This window comes from Staurois parvus, unplaced genomic scaffold (assembly GCF_062004578.1).
Source record: "Staurois parvus isolate SC_StPar_1 unplaced genomic scaffold, SC_StPar_1.0 ptg001903l, whole genome shotgun sequence".
NCBI classification, from domain to species: Eukaryota; Metazoa; Chordata; class Amphibia; order Anura; family Ranidae; genus Staurois; species Staurois parvus.
The window spans coordinates 50,537-70,361 of NW_028319699.1; the positions used below are offsets into that span (position 1 = coordinate 50,537).

Genomic DNA, 19,825 nt, shown 5'->3' on the forward strand with positions numbered 1-19,825 from the left:
CTCCTCTGCTTTTCCGCATCTATCACAACTCCCATATCCATTTCCCATTTTGTTATATATGTTGGCTTTGTGTTTGTATCTAATTCAGTGAGTATTTTATAAACTTTAGTGATCGTGTTTCCCATCACCTTGTGTTCCCAATACCTTTTCAAACAAGTTCCAATTATCTCTTGTCCTTAAAGGTTTTGGCAAACTTCCAACAAAACACCTCAATTGAAAATACCGCAATTCATCTAGTTTAGTGAAGATCTCTCCCTCTTTTTTCTTCAATTCACCAAATGATCCTATTTCATCTCCCACCAAAATATCTCTTAATTGCACCTTGTCTTTTTTAAACCACCTCCCTCCTATTTCTTCTCTACCTGGGGGGAAAAACTCTGTGTTTTTTAGTGGAATCAGTGTTGAATTAAAAGTCCATTTCATACTTCTCTGTAAATTATCCCAAACCTTTAGAACATTCAAAGTGTATGTATTTACATTATCATTTAAACCCCTATACTGTGTTGGCACCCATATCATTCTTCCCAGGTCTATTCCACTGAGTTCATTCTCTATTCTCACCCAGCTTTTTTTATAATTATATATCCAGTCTATGGTTCTTGCCAATATTACCGCTTTGTAATATTTTTTAAAGTCCGGGAGCCTTAAACCACCTCTTTCTTTCCTCCTACTCAACAGTTCGTAAGACAGTCTTGGTTTTTTATTCCTCCATATGTATTTTGTTATCAGTTTCTTAATTATTTTATAAAAAATCTCTGGGAGTTTAATTGGGATCATTTGATATCTATATATAATTTTTGGTACTATTACCATTTTTACTAGATTAATACGGCCCATCCATGTCGGGGTTCCTCCCTCCAATCTTTGTAACTCGTCTCTAATCTCATTAATCAGTGTAATATAGTTTAATTTATATAGATGTTTGTGTGAGGCTGTAAGTTTTACTCCTAGATATTTTATATCTCTGTCTTTCCATTTAAAAGGGAATTCCTTTTGTATTTTTTCTTTTTCATTTTTTAAGATGTTTATGTTTAGTATCTCCGTTTTTGTTGGATTTATCTTTAGGTTTGATAGTTCTCCATATTCCTTTAATGACTTCATTAAATTTGGGAGTGTTATCCGGGGATTTCCTACGTAGAACAGCAAGTCGTCTGCGAAAGCAGCAACTTTATGTTCTGTATCTCCTATCAGGATTCCCTTTACATCTCTATTCAGCCTTATTGTTGACAACAATGGTTCTAATGATATAACATACAACAATGGGGACAATGGGCATCCCTGTCTTGTTCCGTTTGACATCTCAATGGGTTCTGACCTCTCCCCATTTACCCCAATAACCACAGAAGGGTATCTGTACAGCTTCCCTATCCACTCTCTCATCCTAGGCCCAATCACCTTCCCTCCTCACCTTCAGGCGCTCCCTGAAAACCCACCTCTTCAGGGAAGCCTACCCCACCCTCACCTAACTGCTGCTCTCCTTCATTCCTCCTACCACTCCATCCCCCACAGCCACTTCCTCCTGTACCACTACCCCCTCCCTCCCAGATTGTAAGCTCGAAAGAGTAGGGCCCTCTTACCCCTCGTGTGCTGTTCGTAGCTGCTGTAATGTTTCATGTATTGTCCCCCCCTCTATTGTACAGCGCTGAGCAAACCCTTTGGCGCTATATAAACTCAATGTAATGCAATGTAATGTAATGTAATACCCAAGGCTTCTAGAGTATCCATCATGAATCTCCAATTCACTCTGTCAAACGCTTTTTCAGCATCTATAGAGAGTAACACCACCGGTTCTTTTCCCTTTTTGCTCTTTTGGATTAACATCAGTGATCTTAACCCATTGTCTTTACCCTCCCTCCCTGGGACAAAACCCACCTGATCCTCATGTATCCATTCAGGCATTAGCTCTTTCAATCTATTTGATAGGACCTTTGCATATAACTTAATGTCGGTGTTCAATAGTGAAATAGGTCTATAACTCGAACACTGTGAGGGATCTTTTCCCTCTTTTTGAATGAGCACAACTTGGGCTTGTAATGATTCTCTTCTTATTTCCATCTCTCCACCTAGTGCATTCATGTAATTTCTAAGTTTTGGTACTAAAATTTCACTAAATTTTTTATAATATCTCACTGTATATCCGTCTGGTCCTGGACTTTTCCCCGACACTGACCCCTTCAATGCTAATTTTATTTCGTCCTGTGAGATATCTGCTTCTAGGGAGTTCAGTTGGTCCTCGCTTAATTTTAGTAACCCAGCCATTTCCAGATATTTCTTTCTTTTTTGATTCTTCTCACTTTGTATATTTTCTAGGCCTTCCAAGGGGCTTATATTATACAGTTTCCTGTAATATTCTGTGAAGGCTTTGATATCTTTATTAGAATGCGACATGTTTCCTTTAGCATCTTTTATTTTTTCTATATAATTTCTATTTTTCTTTTTCCTCAGAGCTCTCATCAGATACTTTAAAGGTCTTTCTCCCAATCTATATCTCTCACTCAAAACTCTATTATATACTTTTCTCCTCTCCTCTTCTATCACTTCTTTTAATTCTTCTTTCTTTTTTTTTTTAACTTCAGCTCTATTTCTTTTGTTATTCTATTCTTATGTATTTGTTCTATTTTACTTATTTCTTCTAGGAGGTTACTCATTTTCTCCCTTCTTTCTTTTTTCTTTCTTGCCCCAATCGCCATTAATATTCCTCTTATGTATGCTTTATGAGATTCCCACACTGTGGCTGTTGATACCTCACCTGTCTCGTTCTCCTTAAAAAAGCGTTCGATCTCCTCCCCTATTTTCTGAGCTATTTCCTTTTCCACTAAAAGTGTCTCATTCAATTTCCATCCCAGCCCTCCGATTTTCCTCCTCCCCATTCCATTTTCATACTAACTGGGGCGTGATCTGATAGAGATATTGTCTCTATTTCTACCTGGGTCAGATGGTCAATTAATTGATGTTCTATTAATATATGGTCTAATCTTGAATATCTCTTATGCATGTTTGAAAAGAAAGTATAGTCTCTATCTTGCATATGTGTAATTCTCCATGCATCTACCAATTGACTTATGTGTAATTCTTTTTTCAATAATTTCAGGGCCCTACTTCCCTCTCTCTTTATATGGGAGGTGGAGTCCCTTTGTGGTTCCATACAAAAGTTAAAGTCCCCTGCCAGGATCAAACGTCCTTTTTTAAAGTCCATCAACTTCCTCAACACTTTTTTCAGATACGCCTCCGGTTTTTTATTAGGGCAGTAGATATTGGCCAGTGTACACTCAATCTCCTGTAACTTGCCCTTTAATAACAAGAATCTCCCATCTGGGTCCGTTTTTCTATCTTCCAACTCAAACCTAATATTCTTTGCCAAACCTATTGCCACCCCTTTTGCTCTTTTAACCGGGGAATCTGCATAATACCATGTTGGGTGATTTCTAGACCTCAGCCTAACATTTGATTTTATCTCAAGATGTGTCTCCTGTAGAAATATCACTGAGGCTGCCCTATGGTGTAGTTCTTTAAATAATCTATATCTTTTCCCAGGGCAGTTCAACCCATTTACATTATATCTTATAAACTGAATCGCTTCCATCTTCCTTAAATTTCCTCTTTTCTCCTCCATCTATATTTTCCTTTTCTCTCCTCTTTCAACTCCTCTTCTCCTCCCATTCTTCTCCTCTCCTCCTTCTCCCTTCTCACTTGCTTTTATATCTTTATTTATCTTGCAAAAAAAACAACCCCCCTCTCCCATTTCCCACCCTTCCAACCTCCCACCTCCCTCCCTCCCTCCCCTTTGTCTTGGAAATTCGCTTTAACGAATTTCTCCTTACCGTGAGTACTCGCAGTTGGATGCGCATAAATCCCCCATAAAGCTGTGCGAATCTCGCTTACCACGACTGCAGCTAAACTACACGATTCCTGCCCATCCAAATACTTTGGATCTGTTGAAATGTGGGGGAATTGGAGCTCCGTTACCCTAGAATGATCAAACGACACTCTCAGGATCGTGTTGCAATTCACATAAGGGCTGGTTTCAGACTCAGCTCTCTGTTTTATTAAAAATACACACATGCCCCCCACATGAATAAAGTCAATCCCCTCCCACCGAACAATGCAATGGGGAGTGCCTATACACAGGATGTACATTCCAATTGGAGCATAGCCTTTCCTATTATCTATCACTGGTCCTCCCCCATGAGTCTTCTGAGGTCAGCAGACTTCCTCCCCTTCCCCCCCATGAGCCATCTGAGGTCATATTTCCTGTCCTACTAGCTTCTATTGGTATGTAAATTCTTTGTACAAGCACTCCCTAAAAATATCAGTCTGTACCTGGATGGGCCCGATACGATCTTTATTAAAACACATCCATCCAAGATACAGTTTCAAGTTGGTAATGGATTGTAAGATATGCATAAGCCTACACGTGGAGTTCACACCGCTTGGCGCCTTGCGTTATGAAGCCCATGTGGTACTATGCTGCTATTATGTGGATACAGGCCCGCGGTCTACTGCCAGCGACATTCGCATCGAATGCCGTGGTGGTATACACGCCGGTCTATAAGCGCAGATCTGCCATCTCATCCATTACCAAGCTGAGTACTGTAATACATACATTGTACATGCGCATGGCCCAATTGCAGCCTTCAGAGCTTTAATTAAGCCACACGAGAGACATATGAATAACACGAATATATGACACATTTAAAGTTCGACCAACAATACAAAATTTCCATGACATTCCCTCCTGTTTTATCATATTCTCCTCGTGTCCCTTCTTGATCTTCTTCAGCTTGATGGGTGTAGTCTCAAACTTCAAAGAGTTCCTGTAGTTGTCCCTGAGAATAAAGCTCCACGGGGTACCTGAAACAACAAGACCCGATGCAGACTCGACGCAAACAGGCTTGATTGAAGCAATGATCCTCAAGAGCGTTGGAACCTTCACTACAGGAAGGCTCTTGCAAAAACCACAAACAGACTTGTGGTATGAATAAGGCTTGTGATCCCACGGTGGTCTGGGGAGATCCAGCAATAGATTCTCAAATTGCCCCTGCAGACGGGGCCACACAAGGCTGGTCTCGACCCAGACGGTTTTCCAAATCGCAGACACAAACCATGATGAGGCTTGAAGCTTGCTTGAAGGTCTTGGAGAATGTGGTCTTCAGAGAGATAAATTAGAGGGAAGCCAGGACGTAATCTGTAGAGAAGGTGGTTGGTTGGTGAGGTCTTCCTCCGATCAGTGGTTGGAGTGGGATCCCAGGAGCGGGCATGGAGATGTGGTCGTCTGCCCGAGCTTGGCTTACACGGTCGATGAGGCAACAGGAACATCTCACCGCGGCATATAAAAGGCAGATGAAAAAGAGAAGCATCAGGATATACACTCCCACTTCCTTCAACCAAGATCCGATGGAGAACAGGAAATCTCCCAATCCTCCCAAACCCTTGAACGGATTCCAACCCTCACTAGCTATAGCTCTAGCTTTTCCCTGTAGTTCACTAACTTTGTCCATATGGGCCTGGACCTTGTCATCGGTGTCTTCTATCCAAGTACAACAATCCTCTCCGATGAACTCACAGAACCGCCCTGTGGCGGCTAAAAGATAATCAGGGGCCATCTTCTCCTGAAGCACTAAAATTCCCATCTGCCGTTGTTCTTGGGCAATTTCTCTGACAGCCTCTACGGTCTCGTTAAACATACTATCCACGATGACAGAAAAATTGTTCAGGCGCTTCATAAGTTCTATTCCCAATCCTGTCCATGAGGGGAACCAAGCCCATGCCTGGTCGCCCTCAGAGAACAGCTCTCTGCGAACTCTCCCTGCCATCCTTACCTTCTTGTGGACCATCAACTCTTCATGATCCATCACTACATAGGATGCGGGGACTAGCTTTATGAGGGCACACGAACCTTTCGCGTTCTGGGGAAATGTTCTATAGGCTGCCGAACCACACAGAAAATAGTATGGACCTGTCAGAGCAGAGCAGGAGGAGTTCCTCGTTCGGCCTCTGGCACTGAGCAACAGTTGCACAGACTGGGGGATTGCTCCCTCAGTCTGCACATCACATCCGTCCTTCCAACACACGTGGTCTGGTCGGTCAGTGTGGTTACTCAGAAGGGAAGTCTGGTTAGTCAGATTGACAGTTATACCTCCCTCACAGGTGGTAGTCCCAACAAACTTGTTACCTGTGCCAAAGCTGATGTTAAAGCACACCTGAGGGCTGCCTAGCTGTCCAGTTACCCATAATGGACTGACGAGGGCCCTACAGGAGCTAGAGCTAATATTGGTGCTGAAACTGATGTTACCTGCTAAAAATGTGTCATTAAGTTCTACCGACAAATGTCTACGTGGGGGCTGACCAGGGGTCCCTTGCTTTTTCATGCCGACGCGGATGTCATATAGGGCATGAACAGCGGCCATTGCGGACATGTGATGACTGGGTGGGGGCTTAGAGCATACCCAACAGTTGGTTTTGTTGGCGGTTCTGGCTAAACGCAGGTGCATTTTAAATAAAAGGTTGGGGTATCTGCCGTCTTTTCCTCCGTTCACACACATGTATGACATACAAACAAAAAGAAAAAGGAAAATGACACCCCTCATTCTCTGGTGTAGCTGAAAAGCTTCTTGCAGTGGCTTGCGTGCACCCAGTTGTCTCGTCCCTCGAGTTTGAGTGAGGTAGGTGTCGTCAGCTGGACTTGGTATGGTCCGGTGAACCGTGGCTCGAGTCCGGTTCTTTGATGTTTCTTTAGGACGACCCAATCACCTGGCTCAATAGAAAGAACACCAGTTATTGCATTTGGATCGGGGAGCGATTCGCGAACCCGATGGTGTATCTTCTGCAGCTCCCGTTGCAGAGATTGCACATAACCTGTAAGCTGTGAATGCAAAGACGACAACTGTTGAGGAAAGTACAACCCTGTTTTGGGAGGTCCCCCAAACAACACCTCGTAGGGTGACAGCCCATGTGGTTGACAAGGGGCATTCCGGATGGAATAGAGGGCAATGGGGAGACACTCAGGCCAGGGTTTTTTGGTATCGGCCATGATTTTGGAGATCCTGTTTTTAAGGATTCCGTTGAGACGTTCAACCTTACCGCTACTCTCGGGGTGATACGGGGTGTGTAGCCCTTGGTTGATGTGAAGGGCTTTACATACCTCTGCAAAGATCTGTCCAGTGAAGTGTGACCCCCTATCGGACTCGATGGTTTCAGGTAGACCCCAGCGGCACACAACCTCAGACAGGATTTTCTTCGCCGTGGTACTAGCATTGGCACATGTGACGGGCCACGCTTCAGGCCAGCCTGAAAACATATCTACACAGACCAAGGCGTATTCGTACGGCCCACTCTTTGGTAATGAGATGTAATCGATCTGGATGCGTTGGAAGGGGCGTTCAGGTTTTGGTGAGTGCCTTTGGGGTATTACTACCGTTCTGCCAGGGTTGTGTAGGGCACAGACTAGGCAAGAAGCTGCAAAGGTAGCTGCAGCAGTACTGAACCCAGGTGCAATTCAATGCTCGTCTACCAACGCACACATAGCCGTCTTAGATTGGTGCCCAGGGTAGTGAGCCAAGTGGGCCATCATGGGGAAAAGGGACTTTGGCAAACACCATCTTTTGTTCAGGCACCAAATGTCATTCGACCCTTGGGAGGCTCCTGCTGCTGTCCATCTAGCCTTCTCCTGCAAACCCGCCTGCGATTGCAGTTTTTTAAACTCGTCTAACGAAACCTCTGAAGGGATGGCCAGCATCAGAACCCCCCTTTCCTGAACCAGTGCACCGGCCTTTGCGGACCGATCTGCCAAAGCGTTTCCACATGCCTCCACACTAGTCTCAGTGGTATGAGCTTTCACCTTAAGAACAGCAATCTCCCGTGGCAGGCCGAAAGCAATGAACAACCTGTCAATCAGTTCTGCATGCTTCACCGGTTTACCTGAACTTGTGAGAAATCCCCTCGCTTTCCAGATGGGACCAAAGTCATGTGCAATACCAAACGCGTACCTCGAATCCGTATAAACATTAATCCTCTGACCTTCATGTAACTCACATGCCCTGGCCAGTGCCCACAGCTCAGCTTCCTGAGCTGACATATGTGCGTTCAGAGAGCCCTTTTCCACAACGTCACTTTCCGTCGTGACCGCGTAACCAGTGTGTGGCTTACCGTCTTGGGTGTAGTACCTGGACCCATCGACAAAAAGATTTTTCGCTTCCGGTATTGGCGTTTCCTTCACTGGGCTGATCGCCGCTGAGTCCAGTTCCATCAAAGAAATGCAGTTGTGTCCTTTGGAAGAGAGGTTAGTAGTGGACAAAGAAGACATGTTAGTAGAAGAGGTGTTAGTATTGTTAGTCGGGTTGCAAAGTTCAGCACTGTCGTTGTTGTCCTCCCCCCCCTTTCTCGTCTTCCAACACAGGAAGAAGAGAAGCTGGGTTAAGAATAGTGCATCGTTTGATAGAGAGGTTAGTAGGAGTTAGGAGGGCTACCTCGTATTTGGTCAATCTTGCTGCAGAGAGATGTTTAGTTTGGACCTGGTTTAGGATCTCTTGCACCGAGTGCGGAGTGTAGAGTGTGAGGGGTGAATCCAAAACGATGTCACCCACTTTTTGGACAAGGACAGCACAAGCAGCCACTGCCCTCACACAACCCGGGGACCCTTTGATGACTGGGTCCAGAGCGGTCGATAGGTACATGATGGGGCGGTATTTGGTTCCGTGAAGTTGGGTTAGTACTCCGGTTGCATGGCCCTGACTTTCGTGACAGAAAAGGTAGAAAGGTAGGTCATAGTTGGGTAGACCTAGGGCTGGTGCTATTGAGAGTTCCTGAGTCAAATCTTGAAGAGTTGACCAGTCGTCATCTGACATTTGAAATGGTGTTTTGGATGTCAGCTCATACAGGGGACCAAGTTTGCCCGAGATATTGGGGACCCAATCTCTGCAGTAGTTGATAAGGCCGAGGACGGCTCTCAGCTGACGGTGGTTTTTGGGTCTCTTTAGGTCTTGCAATGTCTGCACTCTTTGGGTTGTTAGGTGCCTGGTGCCCTGAGAAATACAATGCCCCAAGAAGATTACTTTTTCCTGGCAGAGTTGTAATTTCTCCTTGCTGGCCTTGTTGCCCGTTGACGCCAGATGGTTGAGTAATGAAACAGTATGTTGATAACAATCCTTTTTAGTGGGACAGCAGAGGAGCAAGTCATCAACATACTGTAACAACACCACCTCTGGATTCATTGGGGTCCACTGATCTAACACGATTTTCAGCTTGCAGCTGTATTCCGAGGGACTGGTTACCGCCCCCTGGGGGAGATGGGTCCAGGTAAGTTGTCGGCCCTGGAAGGAGAAGGCAAAAAGGTACTGACACTGGGGATCCAGGGGTACCGAGAAAAACGCGTTTGACAGATCAATGATGGTAAAAAATTTTGCATTGGGTGGTACGGTTGCCAGCAGGGTGTGTGGATTGGGCACCAAAGGGGCATCACTGATGATGATTTTGTTTACCGCTCTCAGGTCATGTACCGGCCGGTACGTGGTCGGTTGACCCGGTGCTGTCTTTTTGGCTACTGGGAATAATGGTGTGTTACATGGCGACTGGGTTGGGGTGAGGACCTTTATCTGTAGATATTGGTCGATCTGGGTTTTTAGGCTGTCCATTTGAGCTACACTTAAAGGATATTGTGGTAGTTGTGGTAATACGCTTCCTGGTCTGATGTTGACTGTAGTTGGAGGTACCGGCAAGAGACCCACATCATATTTATCTGCTGCCCAAACTTTGGGGTCAACTTCAGCCAATACGTCCAACTCCAGACAATATGTAGCCTCGGTGAGATAAGGTAGGGCCAACAATGTGCACAGTCTTTCTTCCGACAGGGCACTACTCACCACAACACCCGATGGGGTGAACTCAATGACAGCTTGAATGTCTGACAAGATGTCCGCTCCCAAAAGATTGATGGGGACGTCATCTGAGACCAGCACTGACCTGACAGCCTCAGTGTGCAGACCTAACCTGCAATGGAGTGGTTTGGTGGACTGTAGAGACACCGTTTGACCTGTGAGACCTACCGTCGGTGTGCTTGCCCCTGAGAGGGGTACCTTGCCTTGGATGTCCTGTTTTCGCAAGACTGTTCTGGCTGCACCGGTGTCGATGAGGCAAGGGAGGGGATATTTTAATTCCTCGAGAAAAAGATGGATCTGGGCCGACACCGATTTGCCAACTTCCTATGAGGATTCATAGGAGTTACTTACCATGGTGGTCATAGGGGCGGAGGACTCATCAGGAATGAACTGCCACCGACCTTTAGGTAATTGGGGACAGCTCCTCCTCATGTGCCCCGTTTGGTGGCACTGGAAGCACCTGGGTGGGGGCCTATCCTTCCTGTGACCCAGATCCCTTGGTTTTTCGTGTGGGGTCTGGGACATAAGAACTTTGGCCTTGTCTTGTTTTCTTCTATCCATTTCCCTCTCTATTGCCGCAAGAGTGGAAAGGATAGCAGGGATAGACATCTCATTATATTCGGGTCGGGCCAGAACCAGCCTTTCCCGAATTTTAATATTGATGCCTTCCAAAAATTTGGCCCGCAACAGAATGTGCGTCGTGGTCACCTTTACCCCTTCAGTTGGAGCATCAGGTCCAACTTCCAGATCCGCATCCAGTGCCGTCTGCTTGAGACGGCGCCAGAAGCAGGCGCTTTCCTCATTAGGACCCTGGGTGAGCTTCATCATGTCCGTAGTAGAGGTAGCACCATACATTTCTGGAAGCTTTGCCTTTAGCTGTGTACAGAACTCTTTGCCCCCTGAAGTCATCTCCTCATGCGTGGTTATAGAGCACCCTGCAATCACTGTACTGGCCACTTCCATGCCCACCTTAGCCCGCAGGATCTGCGCACAATCTGACCCGCTCATACCATAGCTAAACTGGTTTTGTCCAAACATTCGAGCAAATCCTCTCGGATTGACTCGATAGTCCGGGAGCTCAGCCAGAATAGTGCGGATCTCTGCCGGGGTGAAGGGGACATGCCAAACTACCCGTTCCCCTAAAGTCCGTTCCCCCCGTGCATTGGGAGGACCTTCAAATTGCTGCACTCTGACTGGATAGGCCTCGGTCCGGGAAGAGTGCAAGGGCTGACCCAGCTTCATCGGTGGGCTTAGATTAACCACCTCGCTTACTGCACCTTCAGGTTTGAGGTCCCTCAGATCAGGGTATAGCTGGGGGGCAGGGGTCTGATCAGTGGTTCGTAGCGCTTTGATGCAATCCGCCCTGTTTCTTAACCGGGTGTCTATTCCCCTTGATTCACAGATAGTCTGCAAATCGGTTGTTGAGTAGGCTTCATAGTTGGAAACAGAAGGAGCTGGGGTGAAGCAGGAAGAAGGGAGAGGTAGAGGTAGAGGTAGAGGCTGAGGCATAGAGACAGAAGACACAGAAGGGACATCAAGAGTGACGTCACTAACAGAAGAGACAGGTGCAGTTATACTTATCTCAGCCACTGTTGGTTGTTGGGGAACCCCAGCAGACCCTGATCCTGCCTGCCTTAGTAGAGTCAGCCCTGAAAGAGCTTCCTCCACCTCTGACACTGGATCCTCCTGTTTTATTCCCTCTGGAGGCCAGGTATACATCACCTGGTTCTTCCGGACAGACACCAGTTTATGTATGCCCTGCCTCCCTAATTGGATTGACCTGTGAAGCCATAGCTGTGCGATCTCTAGTTCTGACGCCTGCATCCGTGGTTCAAATTCAGAGATGAATTTTTCCCACCTCCATGCGTCAAATGTACCTTCCCGGGGAATTTCCCATCTGGTACCCTTCGACCATTTATTCCACCTTTTGAGGGGTTCTGTAGACTTCCCCCCCAAACTCACCTTCATCAGTTGTGCAGCTGTCCTTACCCTGAAGAGGGCTGGTTCCCCCTCTCTCTTCATGGACTGACTACTGCCCATCGTGACTAGTCACTGGTATATATCCCGCGTCCGGGTACCTGTTTACCCCCTGGAGCACTCGGTGGGATCCTACCGAGAGGCTGGATTCCACCACTTTCCCAGCACAGCGTAATTTATGTGATACTTATCGATCACCCGAAGCGCATCAAGTGGCGGTCAGACTGAGAGCACACCTCCCACTCCCACAGCGCAATTTATGCGATCCTGACCACCCGAAGTGTTTGTGGTAACCAGGCTAAGTGTTATACTTCCCTGGACCGCCCACTCGCACAGCGTAATTTATGTGGTTCTCATCACCCACTGTGTTTGGCAGGCCACACCGCACAATGATGAAAGTGGCTTTTCTCTCCCTGCACACAGTAGCTAACACAAGTCAAAACAAAAAGAGGGGTTCTTGGATGTTACTTAGGGGTCACTGGTTGGGCAGAAACCTGCTAACTGACCTTTAGGAAATTTGTGTAAAGAAAAAAACTTTCCTAATACACACAGAAAAACCCTTTTTCAACCTGAAAAACTGTTAAAAAGGACAAAGTGGATCCTTATGAAAAACACGGGACGTTTCACAGTAAAACAATTACACAGAGGTAAACCGAAAAACTGCGCCAAAAGTAACCTTGTTGCTGACGCAAAAATCACTCCTATCAGCACCGCTAAACGATCCACGTTACACACGCAATCTTCACTGCAACCACCTAAAACCGTTTACACAAAAAGTCTGCTGGACGCGAAACACGTGACACAGCAGCTTAAAACAAACCTGCTTTACAATAAGGAACTACTTTTAACAGGAAAAACACAAGAAAAACATAATCACTATACAAGAAATCTATGTGCAAAAACCCAGACTTCACCGCGCTCATTAAATGTGGAACACGTGAAGGGAAAACTCGCTTAACACACTTTAAATTGGCTGGCAATACGCAAATTTAAAGCTAAAAGCAAACAAATGAAACTGTAAAAAATTTGGATTAAAAACACAATATGGGTCAAATGCATATAGGAAACTTCATGCACATTGCATAGAGATTACTGCACATATGGTAGTCAACAAAATGGCCACCAACAGGGAAAGCACATGGTCATTAACAAAATGGCCACCAAGCAAAAGGAGTACATGTGGTTAGTCAAGAAAATGACCCCCCACAGGGAAGCACATGGTAACACTAGAATGGCCCCCCACAGAGGAGCACACGGCAGACTCTAGCCTCAAAATTGCCTCTAACCTCTTACATAAAACAGACTTTTGGACAGAACATACACTGGACAATTACACAACAATATGAAGTACACATACAACACAATTTGGGCACAATCACAGAACGGACATAAAACACCAACATATCACACTAACATGCACATGTAACAGAAAGGACCCCCTGCTGCATGCTTGCTGGGAGCAGTAGTACCACAAAACACTGCACAGACTACATACACACAGAGATCTTACAACAGTTAACAATTAACCTAAACCTTTCAGCACTGTAATAATTACCTCACGTGGAGGGGGGTAGAGCAATTACCACAGTACCTACAACCCGCAAATACTTACCTAACACTATGCAACAACTTTTACCCGCTAAAACATATACCCGTTTAATTTTTGGTTGGAAGATTTTTAAACTTGACCAAATCCAGCCAACCAAACCCACCCCTCTGCTGCTCTCCGCAGAGACAAACCCTCGTCTTTCACCCACAAATCAAGAGTTTAGGACAAAAAAAACTAGGTCCTTGCTAAGCGGTAATTCTTGTTAGCTAACCGAGAGCGAAATCAGCCACACGAACACGCAAAAAGCGATCCTCTTAATGGCAGAGAGACCTGAAATGTGCCGGCATACTTTTTGCTAGTTCATGATGGCTATTCCCCCCTCGTACTGGGTTAGATATGCAAGAATACGCGTTAGTATCCACCAGGCTCGCCAAACTGTCTTGGAAATTCGCTTTAACGAATTTCTCCTTACCGTGAGTACTCGCAGTTGGATGCGCAGAAATCCCCCATAAAGCTGTGCGAATCTCGCTTACCACGACTGCAGCTAAACTACACGATTCCTGCCCATCCAAATACTTTGGATCTGTTGAAATGTGGGGGAATTGGAGCTCTGTTACCCTAGAATGATCACACGACACTCTCAGGATCGTGTTGCAATTCACATAAGGGCTGGTTTCAGACTCAGCTCTCTGTTTTATTAAAAATACACACATGCCCCCCACATGAATAAAGTCAATCCCCTCCCACCGAACAATGCAATGGGGAGTGCCTATACACAGGATGTGCATTCCAATTGGAGCATAGCCTTTCCTATTATCTATCACTGGTCCTCCCCCATGAGTCTTCTGAGGTCAGCAGACTTCCTCCCCTTCCCCCCTATGAGCCATCTGAGGTCATATTTCCTGTCCTACTAGCTTCTATTGGTATGTAAATTCTTTGTACAAGCATTCCCTAAAAATATCAGTCTGTACCTGGATGGGCCCGATACGATCTTTATTAAAACACATCCATCCAAGATACAGTTTCAAGTTGGTAATGGGTTGTAAGATATGCATAAGCCTACACGTGGAGTTCACACCGCTTGGCGCCTTGCGTTATGAAGCCCATGTGGTACTATGCTGCTGATATGTGGATACAGGCCCGCGGTCTACTGCCAGCGACATTCGCATCGAATGCCGTGGTGGTATACACGCCGGTCTATAAGCGCAGATCTGCCATCTCATCCATTACCAAGCTGAGTACTGTAATACATACATTGTACATGCGCATGGCCCAATTGCAGCCTTCAGAGCTTTAATTAAGCCACACGAGAGACATATGAATAACACGAATATATGACACATTTAAAGTTCGACCAACAATACAAAATTTCCATGACACCTTCCCCCACTTTTTAGGCCTATCATTTGCCTACTAATCATTTATGGAATATAAAATCCACTTTTGATTTTGTATAAAAGGTGGAAGACGCCCGAGGGAAGAAAAGCTTAAAAATCAGCAGGGGGTCAGGGCAGAGATTTGAAGGTTAAAGAACTGTTTTCCCCTCCCCTCCTTACCCACGAACTTACAAAGGAGTACAAGAAGGATACAAGCCACAGAGAAAAATGAAAAATAAAAACGTAAAAGGAAGCGGGCTTAAAGGGTCCCAGACTGGTACAATTAAAAAATATACCTCCCAAGGAAACGTAACCCCAGAAAGATCCCAGAGCAGGACTGAACAAGGAGAAGTAGACCTTAGTATGGAAAGTAGTCCTAGAGTATCATTAGGTCTTGATACTAGTAACCAGCAAACATCAGGCAATATAGAGATGGAAAAAGATCTACAAATACCTAACAAAAAAGAAATGGCAGAAATGTTTAAAGAATTGGAGAAAACAATAAAACAAGAAATGGTAAATATCCGTAGCGATCTGGGACACCTGTTGGAGAGAGTTGAAGAAACGGAGGAGAAAGTTAAAAGTCAGACTCAGGCTATCTTTGAATTAGAAAAAGAAATAATTAATATAGGGAAAGCCCAAGAAAAACTGTTATATAAGGTTGAGATACAAGAAAACAAAGACAGGAAGAGAAACATCTTGATACGTGGGGTCCCAGAGAACTCAAAGGGAGAAAGTCTGCAAGAGGTGGTTTGTAAAATATTTAATACTATAACAGACAGCTCCGAAATGGATAGGACTAAAATAGAAGGAACCTTTAGAAAAGGAAAAATTCAAAGAATTCTGGGGAAAGAAAGGCCGAGAGATATACTAGTTAAATTTTATGAGCTTCGGGATAAAGAAAAAATCTGGAAGAAGACCAAAGGAAAATCAGTAATTAAATATGAAGGAGACATACAGATATATGCGGATCTGGCCCCAGAGACTCTGTGGAGAAGGAGATCTTTGAGACCCCTATTGGGAAGGTTGAAAGAACAAAATGTGCAATATAGATGGGGGACTCCCGAATGCTTAATAGGATGGAAAAATGGGACTACAGCATACCTCAAGTTTCCAGAAGATTTGAAAAATTTTTTTGACAGTTTAAAAATTCAAAGAATGGAAATCCCTGGTTGGGAAGAAGAACTATGGGAAAATAGAACGAAGAGAAAAGAGGACTGGCAATTTGTTGGGGGGATGAGGCGGGGGGGAGGGGGAGAGGGATGGAGGAGGAGAAATAGGGTTTTTTTTTTTTGTTTTTTTTTCTCCTCCATCTTTTTTCTGCCCTCACCCCACCGTCCTTGTTTTACTGTGCCTGAGATAAATCTGGGTGGGACCTGGGGGGCTATGGGGAGGTTAGACAAGGGGAAGTTGTCCATGGACGGAGTCTTAGCCCAAGGTTTAAATCAAACAAATTCTTTTCATCTGGCGTGCTATTCAGTTCCGGAAGATCTCCCCATTACTGAACATTTGTTACCTAGCGCCATGACTTCCTATGAGTACAGAGCTCTGATCAGCAGAGAGAAATAGAATATCAAATACAATCCTCCCGTCCAATCACTAGCAATGCTGATTCCGGCCTCACACTGTCTGCTGATCCCATTCATGCTCCATACACAAGGAGATGATAGCACAATACGAGTCATGTCAGTGGTATTCTGTGCTCATCCTGTGTATGGAGATATCACCGTCTCTACACATGGAGGACAATATTGGGGGGTCTACTCCATTATAACATCTGTCTTATAAAATTCTATTTCCTGGAGATTTATAAAGTGATGGAATATAAATGATTCCAATAAAGAGAAATGAGTTCCATCCATGTAGAGAATAGTTCCATTCATTCCTGGGGGGGGATTCATTTCGTTCTGGTAACATTCTTCTCTTCTTCTACAGATTGTATGGTAATCACCTGACAGACAGTTCCTGCCCCCACCTGGCATCTGGAATAAGAAATAACCCGACACTGAGGACACTGAACCTGTCTGGGAACAATCTGGAGGGTCCTCATTTCAGGGATCTGATGGTGGCTCTGACAACAAGCCGGATAGAGGAATTACGGTGAGTATAACAGGACTGACAGAGACAATCATATTCTGGGACAGATTAACATTCAATTGTCTAAATCTTCGGATCTTCTCTAACTCTGTTATCAGCAATAAATTAGACTTTTTCTACATCTGGCCATAAGTGGATCAAATATGGACAGGTTTAGTAAGGACCAGCCGAGATCTGACCCATCTATGGGCAGGCTGGTTGTACTGAAGTTGATCCGTCAATCACATTCAGTACAACCATCCTCTGGGACTTTTTGCATTCGATCACTGCTGGAGGTCTATAGCAGCTAACAGTGATCAGTGTTCTGCTGGCAGGGAAGGCTTCCTGTTGGCAGAACACAGTTGTGCGGCAGGAGTGATTCCCCCATCCATTCTGACTGTGTTGATGGGGGGATTGAGCAATTGACTTTCTTTCCACCCGTAGTGGAAGGAAAGAATATTGTATAGTCTGTAGCTTACTTAAAGCTCCCCACACACAGTACAGTCTGATCTTACAATCTTCTTTACCTCCATTGCCTAATTGGATACAAACTGACTGGATACATTGGGTAGGTCCTAATATGATATAAAGATGTACAAACAGCATAATATCAGATGGTAACATGGTGACCCTATAGACTATAAAATGTAACCATTAAAGTGTTACTAAACCCACAACAGTACAATCAGTCTGTAGATGCAGTAAAGCATGCTTGTGATACTCACTGTGGGGCCTAAGGGGTTAATCCTCTGCATTGTGTAAAAAGACCGATTGATCCTTTCTGCTCTGTTCCTCCTCTTTTTCAAGCAACCACCTCTTATCTTCTGATAAGACAGACTGAACCATTGGCATTTTGCACATGCTCAGTTTAGTGTGTATTGCTAAAGATTTATTTTCTTCTTTGGGAGGGTACATGTGATCAACGCAGCGCCAATCAGTGCTGTCCAGACAGAGATCAGGGGTTCTGCATCCTCCTAGAGCAGAAAGAAAACTCCTCCTACAAGTTTTAACCAGTGCTCTGCTGGACACTGATAGAAGTCAAAAGACTGCTATATACTGCTGATGAGAAAAGGTATTTAGCAGTTTATATTTACTAAAATAATAGCTTTTCCATGTTGTGTGTACTGTGGGAGACCAGATATAGTGAATGCAGGGTTCGGGGAGAGCAGATATAGTGAATGCAGGGTCCGGGGAGAGTGGATACAGTGAATGCGGGGGCCAGGGAGAGCGGATATAGTGAATGCAGGGTCCGGGGAGAGTGGATATAGTGAATGCAGGGTCCGGGGAGACCGGATATAGTGAATGCGGGGTCCGGGGAGATCAGATATAGTGAATGCGGGGTCCTGGGAGATCAGATATAGTGAATGCGGGGTCCTGGGAGACCAGATATAGTGAATGCGGGGTCCGGGGAGACCGGATATAGTGAATGCGGGGTCCGGGGAGAGCGGATATAGTGAATGCAGGGTCCAGGGAGAGCAGATATGGTGAATGCAGGGTCCGGGGAGAGTGGATATAGTGAATACAGGGTCCGGGGAGAGCGGATATAGTGAATGCAGGGTCCAGTGACAGCGGATATTGTGAATGCGGGGTCCGGGGACAGCGGATATGGTGAATGCGGGGTCAGGGGAGAGCAGATATGGTGAATGTGGGGTCCGGGGAGAGCAGATATAGTGCATGCTGGGTCCAGTGATAGCGGATATAGTGAATGCGGGGTCCGAGGAGAGCGGACATAGTGAATGCTGGGTTCGGGGAGAGAGGATATGGTGAATGCAGGGTCAAGGGAGAGTGGATATAGTGAAAGCAGGGGTCCATGGAGAGCGGATATAGTGAATGCGGGGTCCATGGAGAGCGGATATAGTGAATGCGGGGTCCGAGGAGAGCGGACATAGTGAATGCTGGGTTCGGGGAGAGAGGATATGGTGAATGCAGGGTCAAGGGAGAGTGGATATAGTGAAAGCAGGGGTCCATGGAGAGCGGATATAGTGAATGCGGGGTTCAAGGAGAGTGGATATAGTGAATGCTGGGTCTGGGGAAAGCTGATGTAGTGAATGCAGGGTCCGTGGAGAGAGGATATGGTGAATGTAGGGCCCGCACATCGGATATGGTGAAGAAGGGGCTGAGGAGACCAAATTTAGTGAATGCAGGGTCCAAGGAGAGCGGATATAGTTAAGGCACTGTCCGGGAGAGCGAATATAGTGAAGGCAGGGTCCGGGGAGAGCGAATATAGTGAATACAGAGTCCGGGGAGAGCGGATATAGTGAATGCAGGGTCTGGGGAGAGCGAATATAGTGAATGCAGAGTCCGGGGAGAGCGGATATAGTGAATGCAGGGTCCGGGGAGAGCGGATATAGTGAATGCAGGGTCCGGGGAGAGCGGATATAGTGAATGCGGGGTCCGGGGAGAGCGGATATAGTGAATGCGGGGTCCGGGGAGAGCGGATATAGTGAATGCAGGGTCCGGGGAGAGCGGATATAGTGAATGCAGGGTCTGGGGAGAGCGGATATAGTAAATGCGGGGTCCGGAGAAGGCAGATATAGGGAATGCGGGGTCCGGGGAGAGCCAATATAGTGAATGCAGGGTTCGGGGTTTAGTAACACTCTACATTTATTTTGGTATCTGTATAAATAGATGACATTAAAGATGCTCATACATGGGAGAATCTGATCTTAATGCAATGAGTGATCAGAGCATCAAACAAATTCTCTTCATCTGGCGTGCTATTCAGTTCCGGAAGATCTCCCCATTACTGAACATTTGTTACCTAGCGCCATGACGTCCTATGAGTACAGAGCTCTGATCAGCAGAGATAAATAGAATATCAGATACAATCCTCTCGTCCAATCACTAGCAATGCTGATTGCGGCCTCACACTGTCTGCTGATCCCATTCATGCTCCATACACAAGGAGATGATAGCACAATACGAGTCATGTCAGTGGTATTCTGTGCTCATCCTGTGTATGGAGATATCACCGT

General features: G+C 45.6%; 2 protein-coding genes across 3 annotated transcripts in view; one reads left to right on the forward strand and one right to left on the reverse strand.

Annotated features, from left to right (window-relative positions):
- LOC149433836 (NACHT, LRR and PYD domains-containing protein 12-like) overlaps nucleotides 1-19,825 on the forward strand; it is a gene marked incomplete at its 5' end in the record, with an annotated part of 66,126 nt that overhangs the window by 37,341 nt on the left and 8,960 nt on the right. The window contains one exon of the mRNA XM_089664380.1: nucleotides 16,710-16,874. Within this exon, the coding sequence (XP_089520506.1) occupies nucleotides 16,710-16,874 (165 nt within the window). The remainder of the gene's footprint in view (nucleotides 1-16,709; nucleotides 16,875-19,825) is intronic.
- Nucleotides 4,000-19,825, reverse strand: part of LOC149433837 (uncharacterized) — a 190,931-nt gene continuing 175,105 nt past the window's right edge. The window contains exon 2 of one of the 2 annotated variants that reach the window (XM_089664378.1): nucleotides 4,000-6,750. In XM_089664378.1, coding sequence (XP_089520504.1) covers nucleotides 5,163-6,587 — 1,425 coding nt within the window. In that variant the 5' untranslated portion in view covers nucleotides 6,588-6,750 and the 3' untranslated portion in view covers nucleotides 4,000-5,162. Of the gene's footprint in view, nucleotides 6,755-19,825 lie in introns of both variants that reach the window. The other variant, XM_089664379.1, reaches the window with a different exon arrangement.